The sequence below is a fragment of the Pan paniscus genome, chromosome 20 (genome assembly GCF_029289425.2).
Source record: "Pan paniscus chromosome 20, NHGRI_mPanPan1-v2.0_pri, whole genome shotgun sequence".
Taxonomy (NCBI): Eukaryota; Metazoa; Chordata; class Mammalia; order Primates; family Hominidae; genus Pan; species Pan paniscus.
Genome location: NC_073269.2, coordinates 17,003,612 through 17,027,155, shown reverse-complemented (window position 1 = coordinate 17,027,155; position 23,544 = coordinate 17,003,612). Strand labels below are relative to the sequence as shown.

General features: G+C 43.8%; 2 protein-coding genes across 3 annotated transcripts in view; both read right to left on the bottom strand.

Annotated features, from left to right (window-relative positions):
* Window positions 1–23,544, bottom strand: part of LOC103785280 (zinc finger protein 878) — a 43,301-nt gene that overhangs the window by 12,397 nt on the left and 7,360 nt on the right. The window contains exons 2-4 of one of the 2 annotated variants that reach the window (XM_063599914.1): window positions 22,447–22,569; window positions 370–496; window positions 107–167 (exon numbers count right to left, since the gene is read on the bottom strand). In XM_063599914.1, coding sequence (XP_063455984.1) covers window positions 107–167; window positions 370–403 — 95 coding nt within the window. In that variant the 5' untranslated portion in view covers window positions 404–496; window positions 22,447–22,569. Of the gene's footprint in view, window positions 1–106; window positions 168–369; window positions 497–19,930; window positions 20,465–22,446; window positions 22,570–23,544 lie in introns of those variants that run through there. The other variant, XM_055103641.2, reaches the window with a different exon arrangement.
* Window positions 13,915–14,561, bottom strand: LOC117977082 (probable ribosome biogenesis protein RLP24). The gene has a single exon (XM_063599922.1). The coding sequence runs from the start codon at window positions 14,463–14,465 to the stop codon at window positions 14,013–14,015; it is 453 nt and encodes a 150-aa protein (XP_063455992.1). The 5' UTR covers window positions 14,466–14,561; the 3' UTR covers window positions 13,915–14,012.

Below are 23,544 nucleotides of genomic sequence, written 5' to 3'. Positions count from 1 at the left end.
TAAATACAATGGAACTCAGCTTTTTTGTTTCTTCCCTTCTTTTTAACATTTCCTCCCATTCTAAAATTTTCTAGAGACACTGCTTTGTCTTGTGAGTGCAGATTACCTTAGGTTGCTCCTGGGATTTTTGTACTCCTTTTCAGTGTTCTGGTCTTTCCATTTCTTCCCTAAAATACAGGCGCAGATACACAGGCCTGGATTAGTATAAAATTATGAAATGATTATTTGATTCTATGTTCATGATACACTACAACCGTGCCTCATTTACTCATCAAAGTATTGCCTGTCCATATTCCAAATTACTCAACAGCACTGATGAATGAGAAACACTTCTCTAATTCACTGAGGGAGTAATATTGTCACCGTTACCTATAGAGGCCAGGTTCCTCAAGGTTTCTTGCATCACTTCTCGGTAGAGATTCTTTTGGGAAGGATCCAGCAAAGCCCACTCGTCTGGGGTGAAGTTCACAGCCACATCCTCAAAGGCCACTGAGTCCTAAAACATCCCATATGTGTAGAGAAGGATGGGTGAGACTGATAGCACCGGGCATCTATACCCTATTCCCAAGAAGTTCTCATGATGCTATGGACTCCAAAGATTTCATGACTTGGTCATCAGACCTCTTACTCTCTGCCTATACTCACTTTCTTCCATAAAGCAATTCCGACGCTACAATTTAACCATGGGGTAAAGCAACAGCAGAATAGGAAAATGTATGAGTTTCCGGTGAATCCACACAGAAAGATGTGCTGTCTGGGCTGCCCCTAATGTCTATTTGTAGTGTGGATCTGTAGTAGCTGCTGTAACAAAGTCCTGTAAATTCGCATGCAGAAAAAAGTTAACATGAGGAGTCTTGAGGCTGTGTATCCTTGAAAATGTCTGTTCCCAAGTTTAAACTTTCATGATATCTAGAAAGTAGATTTCGTTCTAAATACCAGCAACAGAAACAAACAAAAAACTGGATTTTGCGAGGGGCCCATCAATCTAACTAATAAGACAGTTATAAATAACTAAAAAAAAACCAAACTCATGAGAAGAAACGATTCTGGGAATCTCTGCTTGGGTAGCAAAGCCTAAATTGTAACTGAATTGCTCAAAGCTGAATGTCAACAAGATTGAGAGGTAAAAACCCCAGGGTGCCAAATCGTGACAAAAAGGCAAGTATTTATCAAACATAAAAACGTTTGTGTGAACAGGCGTGGTGGTTCATGCCTGTAATCCCAGCACTATCGCAGGCTGAGGCAAGTAAATCACTTGAAGCCAGGAGTTTGAGACCAGCCTGGGCAACATGGTGAAACCCGTTTCTACTAAAAATAAGAAAATTAGCTGGGTGTGGTGGAACGTATCTGTAACACCAGCTACTTGGGAGACTGAGGCACGAGAATCACTGGAACCCAGGAGGTGGAGGTTGCAGTGAGCTGAGATCGTGCCACTGTACTCTAGCATGGAGACAGAGCGAGACTCTGTCTGAAAACAAAAACAAAACAAACTTTTGTTTATGAGAGGACACCATTCACAGAGGGAAAAGGCAACCCATGTGCTCTGTCCCAAGGATTATAAATGGCTCAGCCCTTCTGGAAAATAGTATGATAGTGCCTTTAAAAATAACAAAATCATGGCCAGGAACAGTGGCTCATGCCTGTAATCCCAGTACTTTGGGAGGCCAAGGAGGGCAGATCACCTGAGGTCAGGGGTTTGGGACCAGCCTGGCAAAAATGGCAAAACCCCATCTCTACTAAAAGTACAAAAATTAGCCGGGTGTGGTGGCACACATCTGTAATCCCAGCTACTTGGGAGGCTGAGGCAGGAGAATTGCTGGAATCTGGGAGGCGGAGGTTGCAGTGAGCCAAGATTGCGCCACTGCACTCCATCCAGCCTGGGCGACAGAGTGAGACTCAGTCTCAAAAAAAAAAAAACAAACAAAATTCCCATATCTTCCAATAGCTGACTTGTAGGTCTATTTATACTGAATTTAAAAAAAAAAGTAGAAAACCAGATCATGGAGACATATTTGAAAACCACTGTTGGCAATAGCCAAGAGCTGGATCCATCCACATGTCTACTGACGGTTGTATGCATAACAAAAATGTGGTAGGCATCTACATAAAATGAAATATTATTTAATCTTAGAAAATAACACCCTGTCCCATGCTTCATACATGAAAATTCACGATGCTATAGAAATTACACAATGGTAGTCACACACAAAACAGATTATGATTCATCTTAGATAAGTTACACAGAGCTGTCTAAGTAAACTGTACACTTAAAATTGCTTAAGCTAATAAAATGTAATTTTATTTTATAGTAATTAAAAATAATAAATTCACTTTGGGAGGCCGAGGCAGGTGGATCACGAGGTCAGGAGATCGAGACCAGCCTGGTTAACACAGTGAAACCCTGTCTCTACTAAAAATACAAAAAATTAGCTGGGTGTGGTGGCACACACCCAGGGTTCCAGCTACTCGGGAGGCTGAGGCAGGATAATTGCTTGAACCTGGGAGGCAGAGGTTGCAGTGAGCCGAGATCGGGCCACTGCACTCTAGCCCGGCAACAGAGTGAGACTCCGTCTCAAAAAAAATAATAAATAAACAAATTCCTGTCCCAAGTATAAAACTACTTGATCAAAACATGGGCAATGGGGCTGGGTGCAGTGGCTCACAGCTTAATCCCAGCTCTTTGGGAGGCCGAGGCGGGCAGATCACTTGAGGTCAGTAGTTCGAGACCAGCCTGGCAACACGGTGAAACCTCATCTACACTAAAAATACAAAAATTAGCTGGGGGTGGTGGTAGACACCCATAATCCCAGCCCCTTGGGAGGCAGAAGTTGCAGTGAGCCAGGATCGTGCCATTGTGCTCCAGCCGAGGCAAGACAGCGAGACTCTGTCTCAAAAAAAAAAAAAAAAAAAAAAAGATAGGCAATGTATTCCAATAACATTTCTCCAAGATAAATCCAAATGACCACAACACACATAAAAAGGTGCTTAACATCAGGAATTATTAGGTGTACTTATTTTTTTTTTGAGTCAGAGTCTTGCTCTGTCACCCAGGCTGGAGTGCAATGGCACAATCTTGGCTCACTGCAACCTCCGCCTCCTGGGTTCAAGCAATTCTCCTGCCTCAGCCTCCCGAGTAGCTGGGATTATAGGTGCCCACCACCACGCCCAGCTAATTTTTGTGGGTTTTTTTGTTTTGTTTTATTGAAATGGAGTTTTGCTCTTGTTGCCCAGGCTACAGTACAATGGCATGATCTCGGCTCACTGCAAGCACCGCCTCCCAAGTTCACACCCATTCTCCTGCCTCAGCCTCACAAGTAGCTAGGACTACAGGCACCTGCCACCACACCCAGCTAATTTTTTTTAATATTTTTAGTAGTGATGGGGTTTCACCATGTTAGCCAGGATGGTCTCGATCTCCTGACCTCATGATCCGCCCGCCTTGGCCTCCCAAAATGCTGGAATTACAGGCATGAGCCAATGGACCCAGTCAACATAATAAAATTTCAAAGAGAGTCATATATGGCTCTGTGGGAATATAAAAAACAATTAAAATACTGCAGCTCTTTCAAATATGTCAGGGTGGATCCATAATTGAAGATGTCCTTTAGAGAGGGAAAGCGGGTATTTTGGAATATAGCGAGGAAATCAAATATTTAGGGATTGTCCTTCCTAAAAACAGCCAGCTACGGGAGTCTTACAGACTTCTTCCTTCCTTGACCAAACGTGAGTCAGGCTGCTTAGGCCCTCTTCTTGACCCGTTTTGTCCTTCTCCTGCAGAGCCCAGTTACATCAAAAATCCATCTAAGGGAGTTCAGGGAGAATCCCCCCAAAACTTGATATTCAATCAAGTTCCATTTCCTCAACCCATGATAATTCATCAAGTTTCTCTACCTTGTTTTGAGACAGAGTCTCGCTCTGTCGCCCAGGGTGGGGTGTAGTGGCATCATCTCAGCTCACTGCAACTTCCACCTTCCAGGCTCAAATGATCCTCCTACCTCAGCCTCATGAGTAGCTGGGACCAAAGGCGTGCACCACCACTCCCAGGTAATTTTTTGTATTTTTGGTAGACATGGGGTTTACCGTGTTTTTGAGGCCAGTCTTGAACTCCTGAGCTCCTGCGTCAGCCTCCCAAAGTGCTGGGATTACAGGTATAAGCCACGGCGCTCGGCCCCTTTTCTTTTTTTAAAGTGTACAGCACTCGGTATTCCCAGTATTACTCTCATAGAAGTAATAACCAGACCCAATCCTGGTAGGAACTGAGATCAAAAAAGATCAGGTGCATTCAGGCTGGCATGGCTATATGCTTTTCAATGTCTTGCTGGTGTGGTGTCCTTTGAAACACAAAAAAGTTTAAAATTTCAATGCAGTCTCAATTACATACTTTTTCTTTGTTCCTAGTGCTTGTATTGTCACATCATAGAATCTTTCCTAAATCCATGATCACGAATATTTTTGAATGGCACACTGTAGCATCAAGAGGGTAAGATTTTCCTTTGTTCCCGTGGGAGGATGAGAATGTGGTATTTGAATAATTCTGCAGGCTGACATAGAAATGAAACCCACTATACACTGGAGACTAAAACTATATCAATTTTATATACTATAATGTCATAATTCATTAAGTTGTTTACTATAATGCCATTTATATACAACAGCTATATACCACATTACAAGTTATATATAATATTTACGTTATCTATCATAACTAGACTATATACTATATATACTTTATGTGTGCATGTATATAAATGTGTATATATATGCATATTATAATGCTAGACTATAATACTATACATGAATATCTCTTTAAATGTTAACACACAAAGCCGGAGCAATATAATTGCAAAGAGAATCCACCCATATATGACAACATCTGTACTCCATGACAAAGTGGGATTTAATTCATGGAAGCAACATTGCTTACATTTCAAAAATCAACTTATGCAATACACAGTAGTTACAGAATCAACATCAAAAACCACAATCTAAACACATGCAAAAAAAAAAGTGACAAACCTCAACACTCCTTCAAAATAGAAATAATCAGGAATACAAGGGAACTTCTACAACCTACTATAAAATATGTATAAAGGCTGGGCACAGTGGCTCACGCCTGTAATCCCAGCACTTTGGGAGGCCGAGGCAAGCGGATCACCTGAGGTCAAGAGTTCGAGACCAGCCTGACCAACATGGTGAAACCCCATCTCTAGTAAAAATACATAATTAGCTGGGCATGGTGGCTCATGCCTGTAATCCCAGCTACTTGGGAGGCTGAGGCAGGAGAATTGCTTGAACCCGGGAGGCGGAGGTTGCAGTGAGCCAAGATGGCGCCACTGCACTCCAGCCTGGGCAACAAGAGTGAAACTTCATCTCAAATAAATAAATAAATAAATAAATAAATAAAATATGTATAAAAATGCATAGTTACCATCATATTTGGATGATCCACTGACAGTTAACAAACAACTCAATATAACTAAGCAAACCTATAAACTAATTATTTTCTCCAAATTGTTAAGCCAACAAAGGCAAGCACTAAGGAAAGATTTTAAAAAATAAAAGGAACTCAGCAAAACCAAACCCTGCCTGTTTACCAAAAACATCACCAAAAACTGGCACTGCCTGCCCAGTGACATGTTTAATGGTGCCAGTATCTTGACTGTACAGGCATAGCATAATCATTTGTTCCCGAAACAGAGACTTGCAAGACTGGTCACATGAGGGTTTAGCTGTCTCTTAATCAGTGCAATTGACCTATCTGTGAAGAGGCAGAAATACTTAAATATGATGAGAAGACTCTACGGAACTTAAATTTATTAGTCCATATATCCAATAATTAACCTAACTTAACAGGTATTAACATTGTATCCAATGAACTAAAAATTTTAGTTGAGGTGACCTCAGAGCAAAATATAACCTCAAAATGATTTTGACTAAGACGTACTAGTCAAAGTAAACTAATCCTTCTTCTTAACAATAAGTTTATAATTAACCTTCTCCTACTTATTTCCCACCATTCTCACTATAGCAATCTTAACATTTGTTGAATGAATAGCTTAGGTTACATACAACTCTGTAAGGGACCTAACATCATAGGCTCATATGGATTATTCCAACCTTTTGCCAAAGCAATAAAGCTGCTCATTAAAGAACCACTACAGGCTGGGCATGGTGGCTCACGCCTGTAATCCCAGCACTTTGGGAGGCTGAGGTGGGCAGATCATCTGAAGTAAGGAGTTTGAGACCACCCTGAACAACATGGAGAAACCCCGTCTCTACTAAAAACACAGAATTAGCCAGGCGTGGTGGCACATGCCTGTAATCCCAGCTACTGGGGAGACTGAGCAGGAGAATCGCTTTATAAAAAGTAAAGTAGAGGTTCCTCTTCAAAGACTTTCCTCCCCATCTAATTAAATTATAACTTCTCTTAAAAACAAAATTTATTCAAAAACCTATACTAACATTCTTAAATATATACTAGCTGTAATAAAAAAACATCAATATACTTCATGTTGGGAGCAGGCCCCCCAAAATCTGGCCATAAACTGGCTCCAAAACTGGCCATAAACAAAATCTCTGCAACACTGTAACATGTTCATAATGGCCCTAACGCCCATGCTGGAAGGTTGTGGGTTTACTGGAATGTGGGCAAGGAACGCCTGGCCTGCTCAGGGCGGAAAACCACTTAAAGGCATTCTTAAGCCACAAATAATAGCATGAGCTATCTGTGCCTTAAGGACATGCTCCTGCTGCAGTTAACTAGCCCAACCTATTCCTTTAATTCGGCCCATCCCTTTGTTTCCCATAATGGATATTTTTAGTTAATTTAATATCTATAGAAACAATGCTAATGACTGGTTTGCTGTTAATAAATATGTGGGTAAATCTCTGTTTGGGGCTCTCACCTCTGAAGGCTGTGAGACCCCTGATTTCCCACTTCACACCTCTATATTTTGGTGTGTGTGGTGTCTTTAATTCCTCTAGCGCTGCTGGGTTAGGGTCTCCCTGACCGAGCTGGTCTTGGCAAGTGGCGTCCATTCATGGGGGCTTGAATGCAGGTTGAAGGGTCACCGGAGCAATGGTTGGAACGGAAAACTAGCTGGAGGACACCCGAGTACTCTTAAAGCAATCCCCATGGTGAGTAAGAAGGGGAGCTCGGAAGCCTCAGGGTAACAATGGGACAAGTGTGGGGTCTGGTTCGTTTCACCTTGAACTTCTTCACACTGATGATGAGGAGGAATGAGAGAATAATGAAGTAACAGAAGAGGTTACAGACGAGGTTTATTTGCCAGTTAAAGCTAAAGCAGGAAAGGAGGGAGAGGTTCATCCCTACCCTTCTGTACCCCCTCCTTATTATTTTCAAGAAAAAGACCCTCCAGATCTTTCTTTTCTGGAGGACACTGGGCAAAAAGTAGTTGCCCCAGTGACTGTTTGAGCAGCGCCAAGTGACCACTCTTAGTTCTATTCAGGCAGGAATTCAGCAAGCTAGAGGAGAGGGTGATACAGAGGCTTGGCAGTTCCCTGTTAGAATGAATACACCCCCCAAGATCAACAGGGAAATATTACAGCTACATTTGAGCCTTTTCCTTTTAAATTACTCAAAGAATTTAAAAAAGCTATAAATCAGTATGGACCAGGTTCTCCTTTTATAATGGGACTGTTAAAGAATGTTGCTGTTTCCAGTCGGATGATACCTACTGACTGGGATGCTCTTACTCGAGCTTGTCTAACTCCTGCTCGGTTCTTAAAATTTAAAATTTGGTGGGCAGATGAAGCTTCCATTCAGGCTGCTCGCAATGCCCAGGCCCAAACTCAAATTAATGTAACTGCAGACCAACTTTTGGGGGTTGGCGGCTGGGCTGGTTTAGATGCACAACTGGTCATGAGGGATGATGCCATAGAACAGCTTAGAGGAGTGTGCATTAGAGCTTGGGAAAAAATCACTTCAGGTAGAGAACAATACCCTTCCTTTAGTGCTATAAAACAGGGATCCAAAGAACCATACATTGATTTTATAGCTCAGTTACAGGAGTCTCTTAAAAAGATGATTGCAGATTTGGCTGCTCAGGATATAGTGTTGCAGTTATTAGCTTTCGACAATGCTAATCCCGATTGCCAGGCTGCTCTGTGACCTATCAGAGGGAAAGCACATTTAGTTGATTTTATCAAGGCCTGTGATGGTATCAGAGATAATCTACATAAAGCTACTTTGTTGGCATAGGCAATGGCAGGACTGAGAGTGGATAAAGGAAATACTCCACTTCCTGGAGCTTGTTTTAACTGTGGGAAGCATGGTCATACTAAAAAAGAATGTAGAAAAAAATCAGCGAGTCAGGCCGCCAGATGGGGAAAAAAGAAAACTGCTGATTCTGAAATATGTCCAAAATGTAAAAAAAGGAAAACATTGGGTTAACCAATGTCATGCTAAGTTTGATAAAGAAGGGAACCCGATTTCGGGAAATGCCATGAGGGCCCCATTCTAAACCGGGGCATTTCTAGCTCAGGCCATTCCCTCACCCCTGTACAATGTCTGTCCCCCACCCCCCAACCCAGAGCTGGTAGTGCTGCAGTAGATTTATGCTGCACAAAAGCTGTGAGCCTTCTGCCTGGGGAACCCCCGCAAAAGGTCCCAACAGGAGTCTGCGGACCCTTGCCAGCAGGGACAATAGGATTACTTTTAGGAAGGTCTAGTTTAAGTTTAAAAGACGTACAAATACATACAGGAGACATTGATTCAGATTATAATGGGAAATTCAAATTGTATCTACTTCTGTTCCCTGGAAAGCAGAGCCAGGAGAGCACACATAGCACAGCTCCTGATTGTGCCGTATGTGGAAATGGGGAAAAGTGAAATTAAACGAACAGGAGGATTTGGAAGCACAAATAAACAAGGCAAACCAGCTTATTGGGTAAATCAAATTACTGATAAACATCCTACCTGTGAAATAACTATTCAGGGAAAGAAATTTAAAGGTTTGGTAGATACAGGAGCGGACATTTCAGTCATTTCTCTACAGCACTGGCCGTCCGCGTGGCCAATTCAACCTGCTCAATTTAACATAGTTGGAGTTGGTAAAGCCCCTAAAGTATATCAAAGTAGTTATATTTTGCATTGTGAAGGGCCCGATGGACAACCTGGTACTATTCAACCAATTATAACTTCTGTACCTGTAAATTTATGGGGGAGAGATTTATGACAATGGGGAGCACAAGTTCTAATTCCAGAACAATTATATAGCCCTCAAAGTCAACATACAATGCATGAAATGGGGTATGTCCCTGGTATGGGACTAGAAAAAAATTTGCAAGGTTTGAAAGAACCGCTTCAAGCAGAAAGAAAGTTCCCGCCAAAGATTAGGGTATCATTTTTTATGGTGGCCATTGTCAAGCCTCCAGAACCTATACCTTTAAAATGGTTAACAGATAAGCCAATTTGGTAGAACAATGGCCGCTAAGTAAAGAGAAACTGGAGGCTTTAGAGAAATTAGTCACTGAACAATTACAAAATGGACACATAGCTCCAACATTTTCCCCTTAGAATTCTCCAGTTTCCATAATTAAGAAAAAAATCAGGTAAATGGAGAATGTTAACTGACTTAAGAGCCATCAATTCAGTTATATAACCTATGGGGACATTACAGCCAGGATTGCCTTCTCCTACTGTAATTCCAAAAAACTGGCCTTTAATAGTCATAGATTTGAAAGACTGTTTCTTTACTATCCATTTAGCTGAGCAAAACTGTGAACGGTTTGCATTTACAATTCTTGCAGTAAACAACCTGCAGCCTGCTAAGCATTTTCATTGTTTTACAGATGGGTCTAGTAATGGTAAAGCTTCTTATTCTGGCTCAAAAAGTAAAGTTTTCCAGACGCCCTATACTTCAGCTCAAAAAGCAAGAGCTTGTAGCTGTAACTGAGGTATTGACTGCTTTTGATATGTCTATTAATGTGATTTCTGATTCTTCATAGGTGGTTCATTCCACACAGTTAATTGAAAATGCACAGTTACAATTTCATACAGATGAACAACTGATTACTTTACCCAATTGCAAACAGCAGTTAGAAGTAGAATGCACCCTTTTTACATCACTCACGTTAGCGCTCATACACCTCTATCAGGGAGCTAAAGTTATTATCCAGCAATGAATGCACCCTTTTTACATCACTCACATTAGGGCTCATACACCTCTTCCAGGACCTTTGATTGAAGGGAATCAAATGGCTGATCGCCTAGTTGCTAATGCAATATCTAATGCTAGACACTTTCACAATTTAACCCATGTTAATGCCTCTGGCCTCAAACACAGATACAGCATTACCTGGAAAGAAGCTAAAGCTATTATCCAGCAATGCCAAATTGCCAAATGGTACATTCCTCATCTTTTACAGGAGGAGTTAATCCTCAAGGATTGGAACCTAACTCTCTTTGGCAAATGGATGTCACACATATTCCCTCGTTTGGTGCCCACATGTATGTGTGGACACCTTTTCTCACTTTGGGCTACATGCCAACAGGAGAGTCTTCTGCCTGTGTTAAACGTCATCTTTTGCAGTGTTTTGCAGTGATGGGCATTCCAGCTTCTATTAAAACAGATAATGCCCCAGGCTATACTAGCCAAGCTCTAGCTACATTTTTCTCTATGTGGAATATTAAACACATTACTGATATCCCATACAATTCAAGGACAAGCCATAGTGGAAAGAATGAATCTTTCCCTAAAACAGCAGTTGCAAAAGCAGAAAGGGGGAAATAGAGAATATGGAACCCCACAGATACAACTGAACGTAGCATTATTAACATTAAATGTTTTGAACCTGCCCAAAGGCCAGATGTTATCAGCAACTGAACAGCATCTACAGAAACCAGCTGCAAATAAAAAAGCAGAACAACTGATTTGGTGGAGATATTCAATAACAAAAAGTTGGGAAATAGGTAAAATAATAACTTGGAGTAGAGATCATGCTTGTGTTTCTCCAGACCAAAATCAACAGCCGATTTGGGTACTATCAAGACACCTGAAACCTTATCATGAGGCAGATGCTGAGGAAGAGACTCCGAGAGGATCCCAAAGACTCCCCGGTTGCAGCCAGGTCGAGACTGACGCTGAGGAGGACCCCAACTGTCACGAGCAACACCCATCGAACACAGCCACCCACCTGGGGACAGATCAAGAAGCTGTCACAGATGGCGGAAGAAAACCTGAGGAAAGCGGGACAACCAGTCACAATGAATAATTTAATGGTAGCTATGACAGCAGTTATCACCACTACCTTGAGTATTCCTTCAATAAGGGCTGACACAGAGAACGATTATACTTACTGGGCATATTTATCAATCTTGACTGGTAATAATGCCTGGATGCAATCACTCTGTGACACAGTTACACATGCTTTCTAATCTCAGTATTTACCATAATAAATCTGCTCCTATAATTGAGGCATACTGCCCTCAAAAACCTATTTGTAAACAGGATCAGACCCAGTTAGAAAAAATGAACGTTACCTTGTTTAGGAAGACTGCATTGCAGAACAGGCAGAGGTGCTACACAACAATTTCTATGGAATCATTATTAATTGGTCCCCTAAGGGGATGTTTAGCTTAAACTGCACCTCTCAGTCTGCATGCCACAGCCACACTATGTTCAGCTGATCTGAACAAAACGGTCAGATGGTAGAAATGATAAGAAGTATGGCAAAAGTTCCTATTATCTGGAACCATGGCAGTATAGTGGCACCTCAACCTCAAATGATATGGCTCATTGTAGGAGCTTAACATAAGGATTTAAAATTAAAAGAACAAATATTTAAAGCATCCCAGGCACAGCTGACCTTAATGCCAGAACTGGAGTGCTTAAAGGAGCTGAAAATGGATAAAAACACTTGGAAGTTCTGTGATTTCAACGATGATTGTGCTTTTAATCTGTGTTGTCTTTGTATAGTCTGCAGACGTGGATCCTGACTCCTGCGAGAAGTAGCTCACTGTGACAAAGCTGCCCTTGCTTTTATTGATTTGCAAATCAAAGAAAGGGGACATGTTGGGAGCAGGCCCCCCAAAATCTGGCCATAAACTGGCTCCAAAACTGGCCATAAACAAAATCTCTGCAGCACTGTAACATGTTCATAATGGCCCTAACACCCACACTGGAAGGTTGTGAGTTTACCGGAATGAGGGCAAGGAACACCTGGCCCGCCCAGGGCAGAAAACCGCTTAAAGGCATTCTTAAGCCTTAAGCCACAAATAATAGCATGAGCTATCTGTGCCTTAAGGACATGCTCCTGCTGCAGTTAACTAGCCCAACCTATTCCTTTAATTCAGCCCATCCCTTTGTTTCCCATAAGGGATACTTTTAGTTAATTTAATATCTATAGAAACAACACTAATGACTAGTTTGCTGTTAATAAATATGTGGATAAATCTCTGTTCAGGACTCTCAGCTCTGAAGGCTGTGAGACCCCTGATTTCCCCCTTCACACCTCTATATTTTGGTGTGTGTGGTGTCTTTAATTCCTCTAGCGCTGCTGGGTTAGGGTCTCCCCAGCCGAGCTGGTCTTGGCAACTTTATATTCTTAACTCCCACAAGTTAGCCTAAATACTTGCCCTGGCAGGCTTATACTGGTCCAAGCAAACATTAAGTCATAGCCTGTTCCTCTTCCTTAAACGTGTTTTTCCTTTCTCAACATTCCACGAGTTACTTCTTCCTTCCTTTATTCTCCTATGCCTTTGCCTCTTTAAATAGTTCTACGTTACAGCTGGACATGGTGGCTCACGCCTGTCATCCCAGCACTTTGGGAGGCCGAGGCGGGCAGATCACGAGGTCAAGAGATCGAGACCATCCTGGCTAACATGGTGAAACCCTGTCTCTACTAAAAATACAAAAATTAGCCAGCCGTGGTGGCGGGCGCCTGTAGTCCCAGCTACTTGGGAGGCTGAGGCAGGAGAATGGCGTGAACCCGGGAGGCGGAGCTTGCAGTGAGCTGAGATCGCGCCACCGCACTCCAGCCTGGGCAACAGAGCGAGACTCCAACTAAAAAAAAAAAAAAAAAAAGAAAAAAAAGTAAAAAACAATTTTATTCTTATGAATTCAGGTTTCAGGTATCATACCCATGATTTTGGTATGATCAACTTATGCATGTTCTTTTTTTTCTTACTTTTAAACTGGTTTTACATGCAAATAATGAACAGATGTTTTCCCCTAAATTCTACTTTCCAAAAACAAGAGCTTTTTAAAAGAAAACCACATAATAGATTTTAAAAGGCAATGAGATTCCTCTGCTTCTAGATCGTTGCTAGTCTAGAAAAATAAAGTTGTTCTACCAGGAATCACAAGTTCTGAGTATTCTCCAAAGTGGAAATTCTAGAGAGCAGTGCCATTTCAGGCAAAGATTGTTCAGTTCTCATCCCCAATATCCACAACTACCTATCAGAACAATTAAACAGGTCAAAACAGTCCGGCATAATGAGGCTTCATCAAACAATGCCATTATGCTCTTCTAAGATGCAAATAAACCAAAACAGTAAATACTAAAATCAAAATAATATTTGACACTGTCATACAAATTGTTAGTTCCTTGTTGTATTCCCCTTCTATAACTTTAAGTGAATTATTTTACTCTAAGTAATATTTTATTTTGTACATCACTAGCCATGAATTTTTGCCATCAGTTATTACACAAATGCTGCCACGTGCCATTATCCAAACAGCATAACCACTTAAATCCACAATTCTCTTCTATAGTTATAAGCAGAATTTTCATGATTTTTACATAAGTACATCTGTCAGTGAAAATTTAACACTGAGATGCAATCTAACATCCGTAATATCTGATGTCTTGTAGACAGTAATGTAGGAAAAATATATTTTAATTACTTTTCATTTGAGTGACCTTATGTAAAAAATAAACTAAGAATTTAGCAGTTCTAATTCTCCAAGGGGCTTTTTCAAATGCACATAAAGAAATGGTTACAGAGATTTTTAAGAAGCACCTTCCATGTCCACATCCTGTTGTAAATGCTATACCATTTTCTCTTCCAACTGCTTCTCTTTGCCTGCAAAAGGGGCTAGGATAAGATGGATGTTTTGCTTGACTTCTTTGATATCCTGAACTTTCTGTAGCTCTTTATTTTTCTTCAATCCGTTCATTATAAATTTAGCTTGCCATTTCTGTTTGATCTCTTCAACTCTCTTCATTGCATCAATAGTTTTATTCCATAGCTCTTGCTGATATTTGATAGGTTCATTTCTATGTTTTTCAAATTCAAATGAATTGTCCACTGTAAGCTCTTTACTAGTTGCTTTCTGGAATGCTTTCGTCCACCTAACCTTGTGAGGATTGCACTTCTTTTTAAAGTTTTTATGACATTTAGATTTACAAAATCTGAACACCTTGCAATTGTTGCAGAAGAACATAATGCCATGGCCAGGGTAGATGGGCCCCAAACAGAAATAACACTTCTCGATACGCATGTTGAACCCGCGTGGGTCCCCACCGACCAAATGCCCAACTTAAGCATCTTCTGTGAAAAAACTGTTTACCCCAGACATGAGTCCTGTGCATATATCTCAATGCCCATCCTAATATCTAGTATCCCACCACAAACATAAAAAATATGTATGATAGAATGGTTACTTTAATAGAATAAATTATAGAGGTTTAAACCCTCTTCTTACTAGAACTGTAGGAACTGAACCCACTCCTGAGAATTCCAGATTCTCCATGGTACCTAGGACACCATATCCTACAGTAGGGTAAGCTAAATAAGCTACCCAGCCCATACCTTGAAAATGTCGGTTTATATCCTTCCTATTCGAATTCATCCCCTACATCTCCTCACTATTCTCTTTATATTATTTTCACAGAGACTCTGATTATAATAATGGACTTACACTGGCTCCTAATCTGAATGAGGTTAGAAATATGCTAGCCATTATCCCCATTCTACCTGAAAAAGTGCCTGCTTCACAGAAGCCACCACCAAAGTATTTCCTTACATAAGCAACTGCATCTCTAATACTAGTAGATCCTAGTAGCTATCATCAACAATATGATATACTCCAGACAATGAACAATCACAAAAGCCCTAAACCAAATAGCATCCCTTATAATTATCACAGCACTGGTGATAAAGTTAGGACTATCCCCCTTTCACTTCTGAAGTAATGCAAGGGGTCTCACTAATATCAAGTGTAATTCTCCTTACATGACAAAAACTAGCACCGATCTCCATTTTATTTCAAGTCTACTCATCAACAGACTTAAACATACTATGGGAGATTGCAACACTATGGGAGATTGGTTAAGGGGACCTTAACCAAACACAGCTGTGAAATATCTTGGCCTATTTGGCAATTGCTCACAACAAATTGAATAATCACAATTTTAACATAATCCTTCTTTCACAATCCTAACCTATCAATTTATGTAAATCTAGCAATTACAATGTTTATACTATTTAACCTAATATACACAAAACATTATTATTATCCACATATGTAATAAATTACCACTCCTAACTTCCATGATTCTTCTCACTCCCTAAGGGGGTTACCCTCAGTTACAGGATTTGTGTGCCCAAATAGGTATAGGGTAAATCCCAAAGTGCTGAGATCACAGGAATGAGTCACCATGCCTGGCCAAATGTAATTTTTATTTTTTATTTATTTTTTTGAAATGGAGTTTCACTCTTGTCACCCAGGCTGGAGTACAATGGAGCGATCTCAGCTCACTGCAACCTCCGCCTCCCGGGTTCAAGCCATTCTCCTGCCTCAGCCTCCTGAGTAGGTGGGATTAGAGGTGCCTGCCACCATGCCCAGCTAATTTTTTTGTATTTTTATAGAGACGGGGTTTCACTATGTTGGCCAGGCTGGTCTCGAACTTCTGACTTCGTGATCCGCCAACCACACTGGGCAACATAGTGAGACCCCATCTCTTTAAAATTTTGTAAAATAAAGAAATAATAAATCTGTTATCAAGCCACATAGACACAAAGATACTTTAAATGCGTATTTTTACGTGAAACAAACAGGCCGAAATGGCTACTTACAACATGATTCCAAGTACATGACATTCTGGACAAGGCAAAACTCTAAAGGCAATAAAATCATCAGTTGTGCCAGGGATTAACGGGTTAGTGGAAGAGAGGGAGGGGAGTGTGATGGCTACACAAAGCACAAGGGATTTTTAGGGCAGTGAAACTCTTCTGTGTAAGACTGGTAGGTATAGACTGGGCACAGTGGTTCGCGCCTGTAATCCCAGCACTTTGGGAGGTCAAGGCGGGTAGATCATCTGAGGTCAGGAGTTCAAGACCAGCCTGACCAACATGGTGAAACCCCAACTCTACTAAAATACAAAATTATCCGGGCGTGGTCGCAGGCACCTGCAATCCCAGCTACTTGGGAGGCTAAGGCAGGAGAATCACTTGAACCTGGGAGACGGAGATTGCAGTGAGCCAAGATCAGGCCATTGCACTCCAGCCTGGGCAACAGAGTGAGACTCCATCTCAAAAAAATAAATAAATAAATAAATAAATAAATAAATAAGACTGGTGGGCCGGGTGTGGTGGTTCACGCCTGTAATTCCAGCACTCTGGGAGGCCAAGGCAGGTGGAGCATCTGAGGTCAAGAGTTCGAGACAAGCCTGGCCAACATGGTGAAACCCCATCTCTACTAAAAATACAAAAATCAGCCGGCAATGGTAGCGCGCACCTGTAACCACAGCTACTCAGGAGGCTGAGGCAGAAGAATTGCTTGAACCCAGGAAGCAGAGGTGGCAGTGGGCCGAGATCGAGCCACTGTACTCCAGCCTGGGCAACAAGAGCGAAATCCTGTCTCAAAACAAAAAGAAAAACAAACAAAACCAAAAACAAAACTGGTGGGTATATGACATTTGTAGTTGTCAAAACCCGACTGCCATCCTGCTCACTGATGTGCTCAATGACGGTTTCTCATCAACACTGTATTGTGTCATTCCCTACCGTACTGTGTACCCCACATACATTTTGATTTGCTTCACCCTGTTGGGGTGGGTTTTCTTTGTCCTGTGGAATCATATTTCTCATTCACTAGTCTGAGAGAATCCAGAGGACAGGAATCATTTCTCTTTTCCTTCAATAGCACCATCCAACTGGCTGACCAGCCACATGTTTCAAAGTAATGGAAACTGGAGTTGGAGAAAAGCTGAGCATGACAAGGAGTTGGCTAACTAGATGAAGAGTGTACCAGTCATCTCCTTTCACCCCGGAAAATTCAGTGGCTCCCTTTGGAGGCCCCACCCCCATACCACATGCTAACTTGTGAGAAGAGTGACCCCTGGGGTGATACTCTCTAAACCCTCCTAGAGACATGGCAAGTGTGGGCATGTTGGGGTAGCCCCAGGCAGTTCTAAAACCCAATACCAGGGAAAGATAGGAGGCGGCTCCTGAAGACACATCACCCCACAAAGTTTCCAAAGAGGAACTGAGGCAAGAGAACAGGGTGTCTGGAGGCAGAGAACTTAAGGCCAATTTGTGCTGACTTCCTAAAGCTGAATCAAGGAAAAACACCAAAGTCTGGGGTCAGGGAATCTAAGGCCAATTCGTGCTGACTTCCCAAAGCTGGATCAAAAGGAAAACACCTGGGTCTGGGGGCAGGGAACCTAAGGCCAATTAACGCCAACTTCCAAAAGCTAAACCAAAAGGAAAAACCCCATCTCACCCAGGGGATCAAAGACTACTCTCTCTACAACCCTTCCCCTTCCACCTTCTCAGATGGAAAGGAAAAGTGTATCTGCATAGGGCACCAATTAACCTCAGCCTTTAATTAGCCAGGGACCAAATCTTTCATCCAGGACCAAATCCTACATCAAGAGAAGGGGTAGCCAAAAGGGACCTCAAAAGGAGTATTTAAAACCTAGAAAACTTTGTAACTGGGCCCTTGAGCCACTTGCTGAGCCCACTCCCACCTTGGAGTGCTTTCTCCCTTTAATAAATCTCTGCTTTCCTCTCCTTGCTTCCTTACTGTGTTTCGTTAGTTACTTTGCTAGTGAGTTTTGTTCAATTATTTGTTCAAAATGCCAAGGACCTGGACAGCTCACACTCACAACCTTCTTTCAGGTAACAAAACCTCAAGTGCAAGATATTCTGAGCAGGTGTTTGTGCCCTAAGGAAAGATAATAGGAGGAAAGGAACAAGGGTTTTTTTCCACTGGTGTGTCACGAGGTTATTTTCTACTTTCCTCTTATGTGAAATGTTCCGAAATAGAACAGAAATATTTTTAAAAGTCACCCATGCACTCCAGCCTGGGCAACAAAAGCGAAATCCTGTCTCAAAACAAAAACAAAACCAAAAACAAAACTGGTGGGTATATGACACTTGTAGTTGTCAAAACCCCACTGCCATCCTGATCACTGATGTGCTCAATGACGGTTTCTCGTCAACATTGTATTGTGTCATTCCCCACTGCACTGTGTACCCCACATACATTTTGATTTGCTTCACCCTTTTGGGGTGGGTTTTCATTGTCCTGTGGAATATTTCTCTGTTAAAAAAAAAAAAAACCATTAAAATACTTCATCTATTTGAAGGAAAGGATGAATATATTGTACAATAAAGAACAAATAGGCCGGACACGCTGGCTCCCGCCTGTAATCCCAGCACTTTGGGAGGCCGAGGCGGGTGGATCACTTGGGGTCAGGAGTTTGAGACCAGCCTGGCCAACCTGGTGAAACCCTGTCTCTACTAAAAATACAAAAATTAACCGGGCATAGTGGTGGACGCCTTTAATCCCAGCTACTCTGGGAGGCTGAAGCAAGAGAATCGCTTGAACCCGGAAGGCGGAGGTTGCGGCGACCGAGATCACACTATTGCACTCCAGCCTGGGTGACAGAGTGAGACTCCATCTTTAAAAAAAAAAAAAAAGTACAAATAGTTGAAAATACTGTGAATTGGAGAAGAGGAGTTAATGTTTGGAAATGTGGGAAGGGAACTGAAAATGTAAGATGCTACCGCAAGCCTTTAAAGAGTTACGCTGGGGTCATAGCGGGGAGGGTGTGAGACCCTGTATCCCACAGATTTGGAAAATGGAGGGAGAAACCAGTCCATGTGGACAGCGTGAAAAAATTTAAACAAGTAAACAGACTGAAGTGTGTGTAGTGCACTAAGGTCCTACCTAAGGGCACTGAAATCCAACTCAACTGCAATATTTCCAAATGTTTCTGGTAACAAACCACAAACCATGACTGCGTGATTCTCATTCATGAATTCCCATTTGCACAAACTCTTGAATTTTTATCAGTGCCTCTTTTTTTTTTTTTTTTTTTTTTTAGACGGAGTTTTACTCTTGTTGCCCAGGCTGGAGTGTAACGACAGGATCTCGGCTCACCGCAACCTCCGCCTCCCGGGTTCAAGCGATTCTCCTGCCTCAGTCTCCCGAGTAGCTGGGATTACAAGCACGCGCCACCACGCCAGGCTACTTTTGTATTTTTAGTAGAGACGGGGTTTCTCCATGTTAGTCAGGTTGGTCTCGAACTCCTGACCTCAGGTGATCCACCTGCCTTGGCCTCCCCAAAGTGCTGGGATTACAGGCGTGAGCCACCGCGCCCGGCCATTTTAACTTTTAAGAGGAGAAAAGACGACTGGGGACCCCACAGGCCACCGCTTTTCTGACGCAAGAACCCTACACCCGAGACGGGATTCCCCCCATGATCCTCCTCATGGCCCAGCACAATCTGAGGACACCCGCGGCTGAAGACGCGGAGCTGCCCAAAGAGGGCTCCGGGGCCGGGGCCGCGGTCGCTGCGAAGGGACGAGACAGGATGCCCCGGGTCCCGGCTGCCGGCCCAGCCCCACAGACCCCGGAGTCGCCGCGGGGAGGCCCGGGTCCTGCCACAGCCGGTTCCAGCAGGTTCTAACAAGCCCTTCGCCCCCGTCTCAGGACGCCTGGCCCCACACACTCACCATTTCTGAGCTTCCAACTGTCTTCCCCAAGGCTCTTGTGACTAGAGAGGAACACAGCGCAAGTGACAGAGCGACAGGAGCTCTGGCGGAGAAACCTGGAGCCTCTCAGAGCCGAGCGTTCCAAGAGCAGGAAAGAGGGTTCCAACGGTCGTTAGCACAGCAACAAGAGACCGCGGGCGTGCAGCCGTCTCCTTCCCCGAGAAAAGTTGGCAGGGCCCCGCCCCGGCGCTCCTGATTGGACCGTGCTCCCCGCCTCGCCTTCAGAGCCCTGAGTGTCAGCAGAAGCCCGGGATAACGGGGCCCTGCAGAGCCAGACTGGTTCTATTCACTTCCTCTTTAAGGCCCACCTCCCTCCCTGTGCCCTGATCCTTGGATATCTGCATTTCCGCCAAACTTTCCTGAACTTCATATATATGATTGATTGGTTGATTGATTAACTAATTGAGACGGAGTTTCGCTCTCGTTGCCCAGGCTGAAGGTGCAATGGCACGATCTCGGCCCACTGCAACCTCTGTCTCCCGGGTTCAAGCGATTTTCCCGCCTCAGCCTCCTGAGTAGCTGGGATTACAGGCACCTGCCACCACGCCCAGCTAATTTTTGTTATTTTTAGTAGAGACAGGGTTTCGCCATGTTAGTCAGGCTGGTCTCGAACTCCTGACCTCAGGTGATCCGCCCGCCTCGGCCTCCCAAAGTGCTGGGATTACGTGAGCCGCCGCGCCTGGCCTCTTTCCTGAACTTTAGAAAGGGCACTGACCTCTCCTTCACTCAATGGGCTTTCTCTGCTCCTTCCTCCTGCATCAGGTCACAAGTGTATGCAGGAAATTCCAGACTCGGTGTCTGTTGGGGCAATCTGTTTGCCTCAAAGCAGGAGGGGAACCGAGACCAGGCCAGGCACGACTAGACCAGGAAAGAGAGACAGATGTCCTCCAGGGGGACAGGAATAGGGGATGAGGCATGGACAAAGCTTCCTCACACATCTACCATCTCTCCTCACAGTATGGGAACACTCCCTCCTTCCAGAACTTCATTTTCAACAGCAGGAGACTATCCCTTGGAGTCAGTTTAAGCTTCTAACCTAAATAAACTGTCAACTTCATAAACCCTTTCACCAGGTGATGTTCCAAACAATTCTCTCACACTGACCTTCACAGATTTTCTTCATATATACAAATTACCGCCTGAACCCAGTGACCCTATGCATGCCAAAACCAAAAACACTGCCCTCCAAATGGCCCCAGGCTCCTGAGGTCCAACCTCAGACATGACAGAACACCTCCCCCTCTGCATGCCCCCTGTCCGCCACCCCAAATGCATCTGCACTTGGGTCTCCTGTGTTCCAGGGCTCTGCAGCTTCTCAGAATCCACTCCTGGAGCTGCTCAGAAACACCCAAGGGAGCTCATTTTCCTTCCCTTTGCAGGCTCCAGGCTGGTCTTAGGCTCTGCTGCCCCCTGCAGGTTATTCACCTACTTCTCTCCCCCACTGATCACGTCCACCAGACCAACATCTACAATCTCACTGTGTGAATAAGACACTAGCAGAATCCCTGCTTTCCTCCTGGGAGGAAAAACTGGGAGAGAAAAAACTAAGATAATTTAACTGCATTAAAAGACTTCCAAATCGCAGTGGCGGCGGTGGCTGAGGCACTAGCAGTCAGGGACACTAGAGATACCAGTGGTGGAGTGGGGCTGGGCTGGGAATGGGTTGGGGAAGGGGCTGCAGGGAGAGATAGCTGCCTGGGCTCAGCAGCAGTGCAGCTGTACAGCCTAAGGCACCTGGCAAGCAGAGCTGGGGGCTTCTGGGAAATGACTGTGGGGAAGAAAAAGGAGTCAGGCTTGATGGAGCCTGGAGCTGTGGGAGCTGATGCAGACTTATGATAGCTGCTACTATCGTAAGTAAGCCCGATTGAGATGTGAGAACTTGGATTCCTTGGCAATTTATGAAGAGGAAGACTGATGACAAAGAAGTCATTGATGAAGAGGAGGATGAGGATCATTGACATGCTTGTCCCACTATGCAAACAAAAGGGGAAAGCGCAGCAACTTCTGCAACATGGGGTGAAAGGATGAAGGGGACTCTCATTGTCAGGTAATATACTGCTGCAGAACAATTAGAGTTCGCAAAACCTTCAATAAATACCTGGAAGGCCAGTTGCCATGGCTCACATCTGTAATCCCAGAAGTTTGGGAGGCCAAGGGGAGCAGATCACTTGAAGCTGGGAGTTGGAGACAGCCTGACCAGAGCAAGGGGAGAGGATCACTTGAAGCTGGAGTTGGAGACCAGCCTGACCAGAGCAAGACCAACCTGGGCAAAAGAGTGAGACCCTGTCTCTATAAACAAACAAACAAACAAACAAAAAGAAGTTCGGGCACGGTGGCTCATGCCTGTAATCACAGCACTTTGGGAGGCCGAGGCAGGTGGATCACCTGAGGTCGGGAGTTCCAGACCAGTGTGACAAACATGGAGAAACCCCGTCTCTACTAAAGATACAAAATTAGCCAGGCATGGTGACACATACCTGTAATGCCAGCTACTCGGGAGGCTGAGGGAGGAGAATCTCTTGAATCTGGGAGGCGGAGATTTCTGTGAGCTGAGGTCGTGCCATTGCACTCCAGTCTGGGCAACAAGTGCGCAACTCCATCTCAAAAAAAAAAAAAAAAAGAGAAAGAGAGAGAAATTAGCCTGGCAAGGTGGCCTGTGCCTGTAGTCCCAAGCTACTCAAGAGGCTGCAGTGGGAGGATCACTTGAACCCAGTAGTCCGAGGCTGCAGAGAGCTAGGATCAGGGCACTGTACTCCAGCCTGGGCCACAAAATGAAGCCAAGCTGGGCGTGGCTCACACCTGTAATCCCAGCACTTTGGAAGGCCAAGGTGGATGGATCACGAGGTCAGGAGATTGAGACCATCCTGGCTAACACGGTGAAACCCCGTCTCTACTAAAAATACAAAAAATTAGCCGGGTGTGGTGGTAGGCACCTGTAGTCCCAGCACTTTGGAAGGCCAAGGTGGATGGATCACGAGGTCAGGAGATTGAGACCATCCTGGCTAACACGGTGAAACCCCGTCTCTACTAAAAATACAAAAAATTAGCCGGGTGTGGTGGTAGGCACCTGTAGTCCCAGCTACTCGGGAGGCTGAGGCAGTAGAATCGCTTGAACCTGGGAGGTGGAGGTTACAGTGAGCCGAGACTGCGCCACTGCACTCCAGCCTGGGAGACAGAGCAAGACTCCGTCTCAAAAAAAATAAAAAATAAAAAATAAATAAAAGGCCGGGCGCAGTGGCTCACACCTGTAATCCCAGCACTTTGGGAGGCCGAGGCGGGTGGATCACCTGAGGTCAGGAGTTCAAGACCAGCCTGGCCAACATGGTGAAACCCCATCTGTACTAAAAATACAAAAAATTAGCTGGACATTGTGGTGGGCACCTGTAATCCCAGCTACTTGGGAGGCTGAGGCAGGAGAATCGCTTGAACCCAGGAGGTGGTGGAGGTTACAGTGAGCTGAGATGGCACCATTGCACTCCAGGCTGGACAACAGAGTGAAACACTGTCTCAAAACAAAACAAAACAAAAGAAATGAAACCATCCTACCTGGGGATTCCCCGGACCACTTGGATCAT

Excerpts from the sequence above, each read along its gene's own strand:
- LOC117977082 (XM_063599922.1), bottom strand. The coding sequence starts at position 14,465 with ATGCGTATCGAGAAGTGTTATTTCTGTTTGGGGCCCATCTACCCTGGC.